Source organism: Halichondria panicea, chromosome 7, assembly GCF_963675165.1.
Source record: "Halichondria panicea chromosome 7, odHalPani1.1, whole genome shotgun sequence".
Lineage (NCBI taxonomy): Eukaryota > Metazoa > Porifera > Demospongiae > Suberitida > Halichondriidae > Halichondria > Halichondria panicea.
In genome coordinates this window covers 6,924,264-6,940,977 of record NC_087383.1, presented here as the reverse complement: position 1 = coordinate 6,940,977, position 16,714 = coordinate 6,924,264, and the positions used below count along the sequence as shown (strand labels likewise).

Sequence of the window (16,714 nt, the reverse complement as noted above, 5' to 3'; positions counted from 1 at the left end):
TAATGTTTAGGCACTCCCAAGGCTACAATTCCTTTATGAAATGTTCCTTATGACATTAGGTCAATTTGATCCTAATCACTATGCACCTGTTACAATTCAATTCTGTTTGGCTTTTAGCTTTCTCTGTGTGTGTGCATAAGAGGCACTTCTTTGTACAGTTCCCAATGATAGCTTGTTGACTCAGAATCATGGTCACTGCTATCCAGGAGATCCTGCAGTACCTCCTCTCTAGTATACAAAAGCCTCTTAGTCATTGTTGTCCTGTAGAATTGTGTTTGTTGTGCTAACCTGTAGTGATCCGTGTCCCTATGGCTTCAGGTGACCTTGGAGTGAATCCTTATGAGGTTGTGGAGACTTGGAAGGTTCTGGCTTACCACAGCTATGCTAATAGTAGTAACATGCAGCTGCCCCAATATTGCATCATAGCAGCAACCCATAAATGATGTTTAAGGTAGTTAAACAAGGTTAATCGAGGTACTCCGCTTGCCCCGCCTACTGCATTATGTACTGCCCAGCATCTACGCGCATGCGTAATTATCTCTACACCACCTCGTGCTCGAGTATAGCTACCTGAGTTTAAAGCCCCACACCCAACCCTCCCTTGGTTTCTATACATTTCTCTGTCATTACGACATGACTGAGCCGTGGCTATGACTGTTGGCTAGGCCACCTCTTTATCCCCAAGTACTTAATTAGGGGAGCATCATAATTATTAGAAACGCTTCATCATTATCTAATTAGCGAGGTTGCACCCCTCTAATTAATTAGAGGGGCTTCCTATCCATATTAACGGTCTTCAGTCATGGTCCGGCTCACCCTCCAAGGAGCGTTGCGGTAATGGGTAGCTGTACTCATCGCTTGCAGCAGTACCTAGAGTGACGTATATCTTCGTAGTGGTATTGGTATCTAATTGGGTGCATGGCTTGCATATTTATTACTTGACGTACAGTAGATTAATTACGCAAATTTAAGTCATCTGGTTAATCAGTTAATCAAGAATTTGGTTCTGATGCTCCACTGTATATATATAGTATTCCCTGGTGATGGTGTGTGTGGTGGCTGCAATGTGTTTGTTGGTGTGAGCAGTGGACCTGCTGACCTCTTAGCTTCATGTGTGCATGCATGTGTCCCCTCCACACACCCCACACACTACACCCACACACCCACACACCCCACACAATACACCCACTCCACACAACCAACACACTTCACCCCACCCACTCCACACACACCCCCACACACCTCACAGCACGGACTCACAGTCACTGCAGTAGGCTCTCTGTTACCTGCACTGTCAGGGGATTGTTCACAATGACCTGAGACTGCCGGGTCATGGCATCATTAAGAGGTCAGTACACAGTTACATGGGCATGACCTCTGTCATCTGAAATACTGAGGTCAGAGGTCATGAGTATGTTTATTGCTTTTGGGCCTAAATTTTATATTTTTTTGAAGAAAGAGCAAGGATATAGAGAGTGTCATACAGGGGGGATATCCCCCCTGCATTCATGCAGGTACTAGTTGGGGTCCATAGCTGGCAATTTTACATACTAACAGCTATAGGGTATTGAAGTAACAGTTGACCTTTTTTTTTAGCTAGTTACATTTCAACAATCATTTCCCACTATAATTATACGTACGGTAATCGTCTAATTTCATGCTAAAGAATGTGTGTGCCTTTTGATGGAGGAATCAATGATTGATTTTAGTATACGTAGCTATACCCACATTGTACTATTATATACAGCTAAAATCCTAATCACACCCACACACCCCACCCCACCCACCCACCCACACACACACACCCACACACCACCCACACATACCACACCCACAGGCACAAGGCAGACTAGTGTCCTCCTGGTGAAGCTACACCTTCAACTGTATGAGATGTACACACAAGAACACAATCTGCTTGACTTCGATCAAGAGTGTACTAACTTTAATTTATTAGCTTACTAGTGACCTACGTATATACCACAACCATTATTTTCATTTCTTTCATGCATGTTTGTTCATTGCATTTCTTGATAATTATAATCATGGTGACTAATGATGACTATTTTGGTCACTATAATTATACCGTAAATATGTATAACACTCTTTTGGTGAGACCCTCAACAAATTTACTGCTATATATTCATGCATTTTATGCAAATATTGGGTGTGTAGGTAAAGATCATTAATAAAAAAAATAACATCAGATCAAGCTAAAAAAGGGCGTATCTTGTAAACTCAAGTAAACAAAGCTTCTGGTGTCAGCTCTTTGACAAAATACTTTTTGAGCTGACAAAATAGATACTAGCTAGACTAGACTGTGATTGAGCTGAAGTAACTCTGAGGATCAGGGCTATACACTTATCTTGCAGCTACTAGAGTCCCTGGCCGCCCCAGGCCAGGGCAGGTCAGGAAGGTCAGGACAATGGCAGCAAGGTGAGCTTGTACTGTACATAATATCTGGTGGGCTGTCTGTGTATGTATTCAGGGTTGACAAAGATACATCAGTATACATGTACAGCTTCAATCACACACTATAATAATAGATTGCAATTATGCACCTAATGTGCTCCCCCGGGACATAGGGGGAATTTGACTTGAAATGTTGACCCCATACTGATAATTATGATTTGACCTGGCCTTGCGTAGTAAAGACTGTACAACTGCTTGAGGCTGTGACTGGTGGTGACTGGGGAATTAGGGTATTTGAACAAAGAATCCTCCCCCATGCATGTGGGGAATTTGACCTGGGGTATAGTTATGGTCAAATCCTCCATGTTAGCCTGACCCCTCCCTAGGAGGTAGTGGGGCGACACATTGATAGGTGCATTAGAATTGCTCTGTAAGAAAATTAATGTTTCTGCATACCATTCTTATTCATTAGAACCCACACAACAAATAGTTCATTGAACCCTGGAACACTCTGATCATGAGTTGTTGTGTTGTACCATAGATTGAGGGGTTAAAGGAGTTGGAAACGAAGGTACCCTCGAGTATCATCCGTGCTACGCTGTGGTTTAATGGAGCCACAACAGTACCTATTTCTACACACAGTGCATAATAAACTACAAATAGCTGCTTAGTCCGTGCAACTTACTTATATTCAAGGTCTATACCTATTGTAGTAGTTATAACTAGCACGCTCTAAAACAGCCTTGGGAACTTATGACTTTACTAGCTAATTTATCTTTTTTACTGGGTGTACGTTGTCAGTCATTATAAGTACTACATGTGGCTGACGGACTAGGCGTGTTATAAACTGTTACAGATGATGTCTCAAGGAAACACAACTTTCATATTTTAAGGGAGTTACCCGACAAAAATTAATTGCTTAACAGCCTCGTTCATAAGTAACGCGAATAGTTTCGAGGATCCATTGCAGATTCAATGTAACTTCTCTAACTCTATAATCTATTGTTTACTAAGTGGTGAACATTATTTTGAGGGACTTCTGTTTGCAATTCGTGGTTTACTAAGTGGTGAACATTTGGTGGAATGGCTGTGTACATTGAGGTGACCTTATCTCAGAGGCCACAATGAATACAGTACTCCTTATCTATGAATCCAGACTCTCTATTGTCAATAATGACTGTGACCATAATGAACTCCTAACACTACATGTATTGTTTATACTAGTATAACTCGTGCTTACTAGCTATAGAAGCAAAGATGACTGTATTACTTATTTAGATGACCACCTCAGAAACTAATGAGTGACCTTCATGAGTGATGGTTAATTAGTTGCAGGCTCCTCTGGTGTCTAGATGTGGGTATAGCTAGCAAGTGAAGGCTAGCTCCTAAGATTGTGGTCAATACAGTCACATCCTCTATAATACACCCACTCACTCCTCACCACCTAAGAGTCCACTAATTGGAGACTGAGATTACTCATTGTCATTTGTAGGTACATAATAATGATAATTTCTGCCCTTCATTGTTTACCTCCTCCCACAATACACTGTAGTCATGATCTGGGTCAGCAACTCTATAAGGCTTCCCGTGATGGTCGTGTGGATGAGGTGGAGAGGCTGCTGGCTAGAGGAGCTCCTGTAGACTGGAGGGACAATATTGGATGGACCGCTCTCCATATAGCATGCATCAATAACCACCCTGATGTAGTGAAGATACTCACACAGCAAGATGGCATCGATGTCAATGTACAGAATACTAATAAGTACACTCCCCTGCACCATGCCTGCTACCGGGGACACCTGAAGTGTGTCCAGTTACTGATGGCAACTGGACAGTGTGACCTAGGTAAGTCAGTGTGTGTGTCATGTAACATAGCTGAACTAACGTATATAGTGGTTAGGGCTAGACACATGCATGTACATGTGCTTATGTCAAAACACTCAATATTGCTAGAAATGTTCATGAATAATTATGTTTCCTGTTCGTTTAATTAGTTAGTCGCTTTTATATGTGGGATAGTAATTATTATAATTAGTTTTTTTATACTATTAGAAATAGTATACGTATACATGTACAGACCAGGTGTACAGACCAGGTGTAATTCATACAACAACAAATAATGTAGTAATTCAAAGTTCCAATGTTTCGAGGGAGAGGGTCTGCGAGTCCATTGTGCCCACCACTGAGGCCGCATTTCCACGCTGTACTGCGACCGACAGCCTTTGCAGTAAGTAATGGGAGGACTTCTGATCTCCCGTGACACGTGCAACGCGCCCACCTAATTCCTTAACAAATGTCTTAGACTTAGGCCCTAGAACACCAGTAGTCTCTATGGCTAGTAGGGTGAAGCAGTGCAGTGCATGAACCAAGGCTGGTGTATTCGGCCTCCTTCCTCTCTTCTGCTCCTGCAGCTACAAGCCCTGCTATTATAATATTTATGATCCTTTTAATACCCTAAACACAAATACACGTTCATATCGTGTCTGGTTTAGTGACCTCACTGATATGTACTATAGTCTAGTGGGTTTGTTAATGACACACACACACACACACACTCACACACACACACACACACACACACACACACACGCACACACACACACACACACACACGCACACACACACACACACACGTGATTTGTGACTTGAGAACAAACGGTTGTTGTACCCTGACCTCTACGTGGTTTTTAACTGACAACGTTCTTGTGGTTGCTACGCAGCCATATGACTCTATACTATTGTGGTAATGTTCATTCTAATCTGGGGATAGTGACATGTTTCATCCCTGGAATTATCCCCATGCATGCATGTACCAAGTTTAAACGTGTCTAGTGCATACGCAGCTATTGAATAGTTGAATTTGAGAACAATATAGACTCTGACTTAGTGAACTATGTACGTGTCAATGCTCCCTAACTCACCACTATAGGAGCTGTGAACAATAGTGGACTAACTCCACTAGGAATGGCAGTCAGATGGTGGAACCTGGACACTATCAAGTACCTCATCACAGAGTGCAATGTGAATATCAATGGTAAGTTAGTACATGCAATACAATATTCATGTGAATGAAGTACAGTTCATGATCAGGGGAAGTTGATAATGGAGGGTTAGGGTACCTAGATACGTTGTCAAGGTTACACAAGTCATACTGTCCCTTCCATGTTACATATTACCCTAACCCTAATTACTTTTGGCCTTTAATCTTTGCATGCTAGGACACTATGACCGAGCAAGTAGTTAATGGTCAGATAATTGCTCAGAAATTGACTGATGGTCCGACTGTTATTTATACCTCTGTAACAATACTTGTGGCTTGCTCTTCATACCGTATCGTATAGCTTATGCACTGTCATGGTGTGTTGTGTGCATGGCTTATAATAATTATAGTGGGTATAGTTTGAGGGTATATGAAATTTCGCGAAATGACCGTTATAATAGTTTTCGCTCATTTAAGTTTCGCGGAATAACTTGAACTTGCACGAGCTCCACACGCGACCTTTATTCGAGGTAGATATACATGCAGCTAAAGTGATCCTTTACCAGTCTCTATATGTTTGCTATTATAATAATAATTGATCTACTGAGTCTGTTACTGTTAATTTAAACACTATTGATTGTGTGGTTGCTATATGCACTCCATTCTCCTGTCAACAGACAAGGGTTAGCACTTCAGTGCTCGAGGGTGTATATAATTATAGTAAACTGAACAAGTCAGAATACGTTTAATCGTGTTGATGGCACTTAACAACTATAAACAATACTTGTGGCTTGCTCTTCGTACCGTATATAATTATAGTGCCGTATAGTGGGTATAAATGGCCATCCCAGATGAAGGTTTGGGATGAGTATTTTGAGTCAAATTTCGCAAGCAATCCAGCTACATAGCTATACTAGCTAGCTAGAGAGTCCTAGAACGCCTAGCCTTCATCTAACTAACTTGTCTTCTTCAGAACATCTTTTACTAAGCTTTATGAGTATACGGAAGTGCCCGGAAGGCAATAATTGAACTTCAATTATTCATGAAGTTTGAGTGTCATTTACTCAAGGTTGCAATACCTTCGTAGCGTTCCCTCGAACATATCTCCGGAAAGAAAGTAGCTAGGAGGTCGATCTTGGTATCATTTTGAAGCTTAAAGGACGCTCTATCCGATTCAACAATAAAAATTGATTCGAAACTGCCCGCGTTAAGGTCCCTTTTCATTGGCACTGTCACATGTTCATCATAACTATAATTATGACCTTTGGCTTTCAGTCTTTGCATGCTAGGACACTATCACTGAGCCAGTATAGTTAATAGTCAGCTAATTGCGACCGACTGTTAATTTATACCTCTGCATGTAACAATACTTGTGGCTTGCTCTTACGTATAATTATTAGCTTTGTGGTCATGCCAAGGGCGTATACAGAGAAGAGGGCATGCAACTCGCCCTATTCTCAGAATCATCCGACTTCGTAATGAGCTATTTGTAGAACTGCCCACAAAAACGCCCACGCGTAACCTTTGACTGCACAAGGTAAATCATTATATCTGTATAAGCTAGCTCGATTGCAGCATAGTAAAACTAGTTCTCAGCAGTATGGCTCGTACTAGCAGTGTCAAAGGCAAACCATCCAACAGTTGCAACTCCAAGAATAAACCTGTCTTCCTGAGTCTCTGGTACTTCTTAACAATGCGCCCAGCACTTAACTTCCCGCTCGAAGGGGTTGTCTTGGACCTGCTCAAGTGAATTAAGGACTGGGTCCTTCAATTATTGCTGATTCAGCTAAAACGAAGCTCCGCCCACGCTTTTTACCAGCAATTGTGCATAAAAATGGATCTCAAACTGCTTAAATCTTTAGCTCTAATTCCGGAGTCCTAAACGCTCCTTGAAGCACTTACTTTTTAGTGTAGTAGTTAGTTCTAAGGCTAGTACACACAGTAATATTCGGAAGGAGCCGTCTGCACTACGTAGAGTAAGTTATTAGCTTTTACATGTAAAAAGTTAAGCTAGAAAACTATGTTTTATAGAATATCTCACCTTTAGTTGAAGGAACAGCTCCTTCCGAATATTACTGTGTGTACTAGCCTTAGAACTAGCTACTACACTAAAAAGTAAGTGCTTCAAGGAGCGTTTAGGACTCCGGAATTAGAGCTAAAGATTTAAGCAGTTTGAGATCCATTTTTATGCACAATTGCTGGTAAAAAGCGTGGGCGGAGCTTCGTTTTAGCTGAATCAGCAATAATTGAAGGACCCAGTCCTTAATTCACCTGAGTGGCTGGACTAGGACTGGTCATAACAATTCTCTAAAATAATACTGCACTGTTAGCTAGCTAGCTAGCTAGCAAAGGCAGCTCTGATGTACACGCCCATCCGTAAACAACACCGCCCACTTGTTCACGTCCGTATACTGGATTCTATTTTTAGCATATCCGGTCTCTGATACGAAGTCGGATGAGTACGTAGGGTACATAGTGAGTTGCATGCCCTCTTCTCTGTATACGCCCTTGGTCATGCTCTGTACAATCAGTAGCATGCTTGTGGGCAAATGTAGTTTCTCTTTGTGTGACACCTTATATATAGGTGAAATGTTCCTGCGTGTTGATGGCACTTAACACTAAACAATACTTGTGGCTTGCTCTTCGTACCGTATATAGTGGGTATAGTTTATGAGGGTATATTAATGAAATTTCGCAAAATGACCGTTAGAATAGTTTTCGCGCATTTAATTTTTGCGGAATACCTTGAACTTGCATGAGCTCCACACGCGACCTTTATTCGAGGTAGATCTACATGCAGCTAAAGTGATCCTTTAATTACCAGTCTCTTTATTATTGTAAAACTGAACACTCTATTCTCCTGTCAACAGCCGAGGGTTAGCACTTCTAGGGTGTATAGTAACTTGTAGGCCATAGACTACTGCCATAATTATAGGGAATAGCTCATTGCGTTGACCTTTCTATGCATATATACAGTTAAGCAATTTGATATGCTATACGCTATAATAACACATTGTAATTTTGTTCTGCTGTGTACAGTACACTCTCGCTATTCCGGCTCTCTGAAGTACGGCCACCTCGATATACCGGCCATTTGGTTTGGCACGGAATGCTAGCTATATGTTTACTGCACAAAACTCACCCTGAAGAACGGCCACTCGCTATTCCGTTTACCGGCCAGTGCTGGCTGTCCCAAACAAGGTTTTCAATGTAATTTTATACGTATATTACGGCGGATATGACGTTTTAGGTGTGGTTTAGCAAATAAAATTGGATTACTACTTTTGCGGTTCTTGTCTCGAGGATAATGTAGGATAATGAATCATTCTGTTCTCTATTTAAGTGTAATCCAATTTTATTTGCTAAACCACACCCAAAACGTCATATCCGGCCGTAATATACGTATAAAATTACATTGAACCTTGTTTGGGACAGCCAGCACTGACCGGTAAACGGAATAGTGAGTGGACGTACTGGTATAGGGCCTGCACTGGTCACTGTTTTGCATCGTTATTATAGTAACTTGTTAGTGTATAACAATTAAAACATGAGTGTATATACGGAAACCCATGTGGTGGTAGCTATTAATTATATAAAGAGGATGAACGTTCTGATGATCAAAGAGTTATTCAAGTGTATCTAGCCTGTATACATGCATGTGATTATTATAGTAACAATCAAACATTTTTTTTGCGCTCGCTCTCAGCACCCTCCTTAATTGTACCTGTTGTTTTGATGTATCAAATGGGTTCGCCTATAGCTAATAGTAGTATATTATTACAGAACGTAGCTTTAACTACAAATATTATTAATAATAATAGTTTATCCTCACTACACGTATTATCACGTACACTTCCACAACTCTCACCACTATAGGAGCTGTGACAAGTGATGGACTAACTCCACTGGGACTGGCAGTCAGAGAAGGGAAGCTGGACACTATCAAGTACCTCATCACAGAGTACAATGTTGATGTCAATGGTAAGTTAGTTACACGTGCATAATTATGTGAACTATATAGTCAGCAGAAATAAAATACGTTTAACCCTGTTGATTGCACTTAACAGCAGAGGTAGAAATAACACCTCTTGATTGTCCTGATAAGTTGTCCTAGCATAATAGCATTTTGTTCTGCTATCAGGTGATATTGGTCTAAATTACCCATGCAATGTCTTAGTAATCAAGTAGGGTTTAGGTAGCCTCGATTCCAGGCCGAGTTGTTTCTAGCTAGGCCGACAACTATAGGCCTGGTGTTGTGTGCATACACGGAGCTAAATTACGGTATTAAACTTATACGGGGAAATAATAATGACAGGAAACAAAGTATGAAGAATCTCTGCTTTGGTTTCCGGTTCCGGTTCCTGCCACGCCCAGATACAATCAATACTAGGCCGTATTTTTCAACTTCGTTCTATTAAAAAAAAATTGGCCTGGGATCGAGGCTATAGGGTTTAGTTAGAGCTAGTCGGTTTGTCACTCTGCTACATAGCTACATACATAGCTATAGGCCTGCTCTTGCAATGAACAACATAGCTGATATAATTATGAGTGCGCATACTCAGGTGCATTAAGGACTGGGACCAACATAAAAAAGACATTTATAAGAGGCACTTCAACCTGCTGCTGTTTACTGTGTATATTAATCTGTGCAAAACTTTTATGAAATGAAACACTGGCTTCCATTCTCTAGGAAAGTATTAAAATGAAGCCCCGCCCACTAATTGATCAGTGGGGGTGGTCCGTTTTGTCGAAGCACTATTTCACTTTTCTATTGAAAAATCGGCGTTTAAACACCAAGTCTACTAGCTATTGCTGCTGCTCATTATACTTAGTTCTATCTAAGCTAACAACTCACTCTAGCGCTTAGCCCTCCTGGTCTTTGCAAGGGAGAAATAACAGAAAGTTGTTTGATGTAGCAGTCTCATCTTGGATAGTAGGCTTCCCAGGGACACGGTCAACAATTTTTTGACAAGTCCTCTTGATACTTACCAGTTTCCGGTCACGCCCAGATATACAATCAATACCAGGCCGAGGAGGCGACCTAGCGTTCAATTGGAGACGGATGGGCCTGGGATCGAGGCTAATAATATATAGGCTTCTATAGTAGCGTTTTTTTTTATTGCAATTTTGCGGATTTGCAGTTATAGCTATAATTATAGGTTTATTTACTTGGAATGCCATCGCAGCCTTTCAGAAGAGAGAGTAGCAAAACTCGTCCATGGAGTATTGCTCTCTACTTAAAGTAGATAATTTTATAGCTCTGCACTATAATTATAATGCTAGCTGGCTTTATTGCTTTTTAATAAGTGCTGACATCAGCGTTTTACATTCAAATTGCACAGGAAGCGACTCATCACCGACTGTGCAGATATTTTCCCATATTGCACACCCGGAAGTATTATTGCACACTTCTTATTGCACACTAGGAAGTGATTATTATTTGGAATAAAACGTTTTCAGCAGTGAGAGAACAAGAAAAACATAGTTTACACACTTATAATCATGCATTGCAATGTTTATCAGTCTCTTTTCTTGTTTTCTGATGCTCTGTATCACTTTTGTGCTCTTTTTGCAGTGAAGCTGAGGGTCAGGAGGTTGTCAGTGTTCATATGTAATGCATCAAACAGGCATCAGTGTTGGGAGTGGGTGCTTTGAGCAGAGTATTGCACATGTAGAAGTGTACTGCACCACCATATATTCAGGCTTGTATAAAGTCGTTTTGGCTTCAAAAACGGTTGTCACACTTTTCTTCAGTTACAGCGGTGCATGTTTCCTCTTCTGATACACTGGAGCATGATAGAAAGCAAGCACATGGTGTTTATCCTTCAGAACTATCCATTTTCAAAACGGGTTGCTGGTTGTCAACGTTTTTCTTGTCTTTTTTTCTTGTCTGTTTTCTACAAAATCTTTAAGTAGCCTTCTGCAAGCTCTCTTGATGTTCTAGAGTCTTATTTCTTTGTCTAACTAGCTGTTTTCTTTCTCTTAAACTTGTCTTCAACTGGGAGAACTCAATTTTGTTGCTACGCATTCTTCTGGTTGATAAAGCAACCGCATGTTGCGCATGCGCAGATTCAACCTGCATTTTGGTTGCCAAGCAATAAATGCATTATCCCATGGATACTGATGATTATCACTCGTCCATGCCTAGTAACTGTCACTCGTGCCTTGCAGGCACTCGTGCAGTTACTGGCACAGACTCGTGATAATCCTCAGTATCCATAGGATAATATCATATTATTGCATGCAACTATACTACCTAGCTTTTTGTATTAATTGTACCTGTTGTTTTGATGTATCAAATGGGTTCGCCTATATAAGTTAGTTAGTTGACTGTTCATAGCAGCTAGCTATAGCTCTACGCAGGCCGGTCTATTATGGGACTTACCCTGGCATGGGATTTTCCCTATAGTGTTACTGCACAACATGTAACCGGAAGTGGGCATAACTCCCAAAAATGTTCGTACTGCGCGCTCGTTAATTTGAAACCCCCCTTTTCTTTTTCCTGGATCTGCTACTAAGACAAGTTCAGTCGGTAGAGCATCAGACTCTTAATCTGAGGATCATGGGTTTGAGCCCCACATCGGATGAATTTTTGTTCTCCTATGTGCATGTGCTGAACACCACGGGTGATAATGCAGCGCATGTATACAGTTACAACAAGTATTGCAAGCGTGCACTTGCTAATGCCTCTCGCCATGTTTTTGCTTTCACTCAAAAGTATTACTATAGAGTGTTATAGAAGAGATAAGTAATTTGCAATGTGTTTTGATTGTTTCACAAGAAAGTGCATACTGATCGTCTTAAATTGCATGTAGCCAAACAATTGGAGAAAACCTTTGTCAAAGGCATAGTCAGTAGTCTGTGAAAGACAGAAATCAATCACAGAAAGTAGTAATAATTATTATCTATAACAAGCAGTCTATCAGAAAAGGTTGGTTTGTGGCTTACCAGGACCTTAACGAAAAAGAAAATTGATTCTGCCAGGATCTGGCGTTCAAAATGGATTCTCTTACACGTGGTATTGAGCGCATGCACATTACATCCAGGAAGAAGGGGTGTGTCTGCAAGTTCCATAATGATTACTAAAATAGCTAGCTTCTTTAGCAGCTCTTTCTTACTCTTGTATAGCTAACAAAAAGCTAGCGCTTTAGTACAAGGCTAACTCGAATAGAAAGTTTGTGCAAACAGATGATGCTATGAAAGATTCCTGAAGAGACTGCAACACAGCCTTCAATGTGAGTCAAACTAGCCATAACTCGAGAATGTTTGCTAATCGACGAATCAAAATCCATGAGAACGTGACTAGAAGCCTATTGTTTTTGTCGCATTACAAGTAACTGTTGAGCAGTTGCAGCTGGAACAGACACACACACAGTCAGCTTTACCGTATGGCTACGCCTCGAGGCATAATTATACACATGGTGTGAAAAAATAGTTGGGAAATGATTTTTGCTAAATAGGATGCTGAAAGTTTCATGTCTATAATTATAATTATTTTTAATAATGACTCTTGTAGCTATAGCGTTCTAATGCAGAGCTATATTATAATTATAGCTAATAAGAATTAAGATGTAATTATACTCAACTGATTTTGCTACGTTAGAGTCTGCAGTCTGCAATAAAATTCAGTGAATTTTAGTTGTGACAAATCAGAGAAAAGCAGCAGAACAGAAGAACGGCGTAGATCATTCATAGCCTTCAATGTATTACTAAGCAAAACTAGTCGAAGCATAATATTTATTTATTAATTTTGTAAATCCACTTGTTGCCCAGTGAGTGGGCAGATCAAAGCATTCCAGTGCTCAGTATATGGCATGTTGCATCACTGCCATGGCTACCATATATTGCACTGCATTATATGGCATAATGCACTGGATTATATGCACTTGCACTGTGTGTAAATGCAGTAGATTTCTTTAAGAGATATCCATTTGGGACTTATGCTCCACCATCCCAACCAATAACTCATTTGGTTCCTTTTATAGGCTACTACTTTTATAACTACTAGTGGGAAGAAAACCTAAAAATTTACTATGGAATTCAGCAAAACTAATGAATACACTAAATACCTTCAAAACACATGTCTTTTATTACGATTTATATGACCAGTCAGACGAGTTTAACGTCATTGGGCAACAAGTTAGTTATTGCAGGCGCCCTCGTGCAACATGCCATATATTGCATTGGAGCAGTATAATGCCCTCGGGGCCTGCGACCCTCGGGCATTATATTGCTCCAATGCAATATAATATTATGGCATGTTGCACTCTGGCTGGGCAATAACTAATACTGAATATGACTTAGTCTGTCTAGAAGCCTCTTATTCTTATACACTTATTGAGCAGTTGTATATCACTCTACACAGACACACGCACAAACACACTACAGTTGAGCCTCGGTTATCCGAACACCTTTGTCCCCGGGCCCATTCGGGTAAGTGAAATATTCTGATAATCAAAACATGCCAGCTGGCTTCTTTTTGCCAGCCACGTGGGCAATTTCCTACTGCGCATGCTCAGATTGCACTATGCTCTAGCATTCGGATAATCGAGGATTCGGATAACCGGGATTCGGATAACCGAGGCTCAACTGTACTGCATGTATACCTCGCTGCGAGGTATATAATTATAGCGTAGTATTCGTTGTACGTAACGTTGTTATGATGCCTCTGTGTGCTTGCACAGCGAGGTATATACGCTGATGTGTGTGTGTGTGTGTGTGTGTGTCTAGAGTGCTGTAACTTGTAATACAGCCGTTCAAGGATCTGTATAATTATAGTGTGGATGTACAAAATATTACTTTAAGTTAGTTTCGTAGTACTGTATAGAACTCATTTATAAATGTATTTTAAGCACTGCATGTTTTTTGTATTATATACCAGTGCTTTTCCGTATGCAAATAATTGTCAGTTTATCTATAGTAATTATGAGCTATGGTTGTAGCTATAATTATATGCTGTATGAAGGAAGTATTGACTGCTGAAGGTGGGTCAGAGCACCACCATCGCCACTTAAAGATCATATCAGGAGGGTTTGCTTGCCAAATTATATATAGGGGTATATGGCCAAGGGACTGTTGAGTCAAGGAGGTCTGAAGTAACTGGTACTAAGTTCCATATGCAGACTGTTATATACATCGTAAAATAGTAGTGATCACTATTATTTTACGATGTATAATTATAACAGTCTGCATGTATAATAATAATCAGAACTGAAGAGGGTCACTACCATTGAAGTATATTATTCTGAGAGTGTCTAGTCTGCTATATCTTGGACCATCACCAAGATATAGCAGTTAACGGTTTCTGGGGAAGCACATTCGAAAGAAATACTTTACTTTGACGTTCTCCTTGACCAGACATACCCAACTTTCGTCTGCGTACAGAAAACATGAACACATGTAGAATTCAGAATAACACTTAATATTTAGCTGTAATAGCAACATCATTTGCATGCATTTTCTCCTTTACATTAATTTCTCTCAACATTTTTATCTCTCTAGTAAATACACATGTGATCCTTGCCAGAACGCAATAGTTAGATCGCAAAGGGTCAACTTTTCTGCTGGTTTGGTTCGTTCACAAAGGTTTTTCACTAGCAAATATTCTAGTAATACGGCATATATGGCAAGTCTATTTGCTATCAAATGCTGCATGCGTGCTACTGTGAAAAATCTCTCTTATTTTTGTTTTTAACTCGTTCAATACAAGTAATAGTTGTGACACACGAAAATATGCCCATCTTGAATAAACGCCCATCCCCTCTTTTGCTTCAAAGTTCTTGCACGAGGGTATTTTCACTCGATTATAAGAATAAAGAGTTGAGCATGCGCAGTAGCTGAATGCCACATGCTCACTATTAATTTTAGTGTCTGACAGAAGATAGAAAGTTTTAGGTAGTATTTATACTGTATTATCATAAAACCAAAAATAATATTGTCTTGTTGGTTACGTTAGCTGATTATCATTGCTTGATTATGTGCATTCGTATCGAGCTAGGGACTCAGGGTGCTGAAACACCCCCTATAAGCTTGGGAACTATTAGTAATCAAGTTTGTACAATAATTATTATTATAGCTTGATCTTGATAAGGCCTCGTATTCAATTTGTGTATTATCGTAGTAATAATTATAACAAGAGTGTACGGAAACCCATGTGGTGGTTAGAGAGGATGGACGTTCTGATGATCAAAATTCTATTACACATGTAAAGTCTATATACATGCATCTATAGGCATTGAGTGTTTGTAGGCAATTCTTAGATATCATTATAAGCAGAAGAAAAGTCTCGAGTAACAAGCAATTTGACTAGATTTTGGTTACGCGGTGGGCGGTATGAAATCATAACCGCGGCTATTCGGTTAATTAGGACTGTGCAGGTTGATCTCGAATCTAATGACTAATTTGCGACTTTGTCTTGAATTGTTATGCTCTCCAGGAGCGTAGCCAGAATTTTTTTGGAAGAGGGGGCAAAACCTATCTGCCGCGCAGCGCCGAAATTTTGACCGGAAGCCACGCCTCTTAATTATGACGTCATAATTGATTTCTCTATTTAGTTGGGTGTGGCCTGATGTTTAGAAAGCTAGTTTAGCAAAGAACAAGAACTGTCTATAGATTTAGACCAGAATAGCTCACAGTTTAGGGACTAAATCGTTTTGCTTGCCTACTAGCTAGCTAACTGCAGCAAGATTGGGTAGAAAGGGAGTGCTCAGCAAGATAATCAGCTACACTAACCTGAGCTGAGTAGTAGAGATCCAGAAAAAGGGGGGGCATTTGCCCCCTTTGCCACCCCCTGCCTACGCCACTGCTCTCTATTTAAACTTTCATACTTCAAATCACACCCAAAACGTCATATCCGGCTGTAATAAACGTACATTAAAAACCTAGCTTGGGGCAGCCAGAACTACAGTATATACGGAGGCATGGCCGCACTTCAGGTCTGATCAAGCTAGCAATTTATAACGACTGGTATATTGAAGTGACTACTTAATTCAGAGACCCTGATGTGAGACCCTGATGTAGAATCATACATGCAGTATAGGCTTGTTAATTTGTAAAAATAATTATGAGGTTATCAATTAGCCCTTGCTCTTGTGACCATATCCAGTAGACTGCATGTGATCCATTTTGCGCTGAACATTCTATCATGCATGCATATTTATTATCGTAGTATATTCACAGTGCAATTGTTGTTCTCACCTCAGATTCTGCACAAGTAGTTCGTATCCTAGAGCTGACACTGAAAGATGAAGGTGATGTAACCACCAAAGTTAACGGTGAGATTCATTATTAGTTGTACACTGAGTGGCGGTCATTTACTGACTAGCA

At 40.3% G+C, this 16,714-nt stretch overlaps 1 protein-coding gene and 1 long non-coding RNA gene across 4 annotated transcripts in view; both read left to right on the top strand.

Moving 5' to 3' along the window:
• LOC135338559 (uncharacterized) overlaps positions 1–16,714 on the top strand; it is a 51,907-nt gene that overhangs the window by 6,546 nt on the left and 28,647 nt on the right. The window lies entirely within an intron of this gene.
• LOC135338524 (uncharacterized) lies at positions 2,192–16,694 on the top strand. The gene is made up of 5 exons (XM_064534698.1): positions 2,192–2,433; positions 3,962–4,254; positions 5,339–5,443; positions 9,266–9,370; positions 16,591–16,694. Exons 1-5 carry the CDS (start codon positions 2,423–2,425, stop codon positions 16,677–16,679), a joined length of 603 nt encoding a protein of 200 aa, XP_064390768.1. The 5' UTR covers positions 2,192–2,422; the 3' UTR covers positions 16,680–16,694.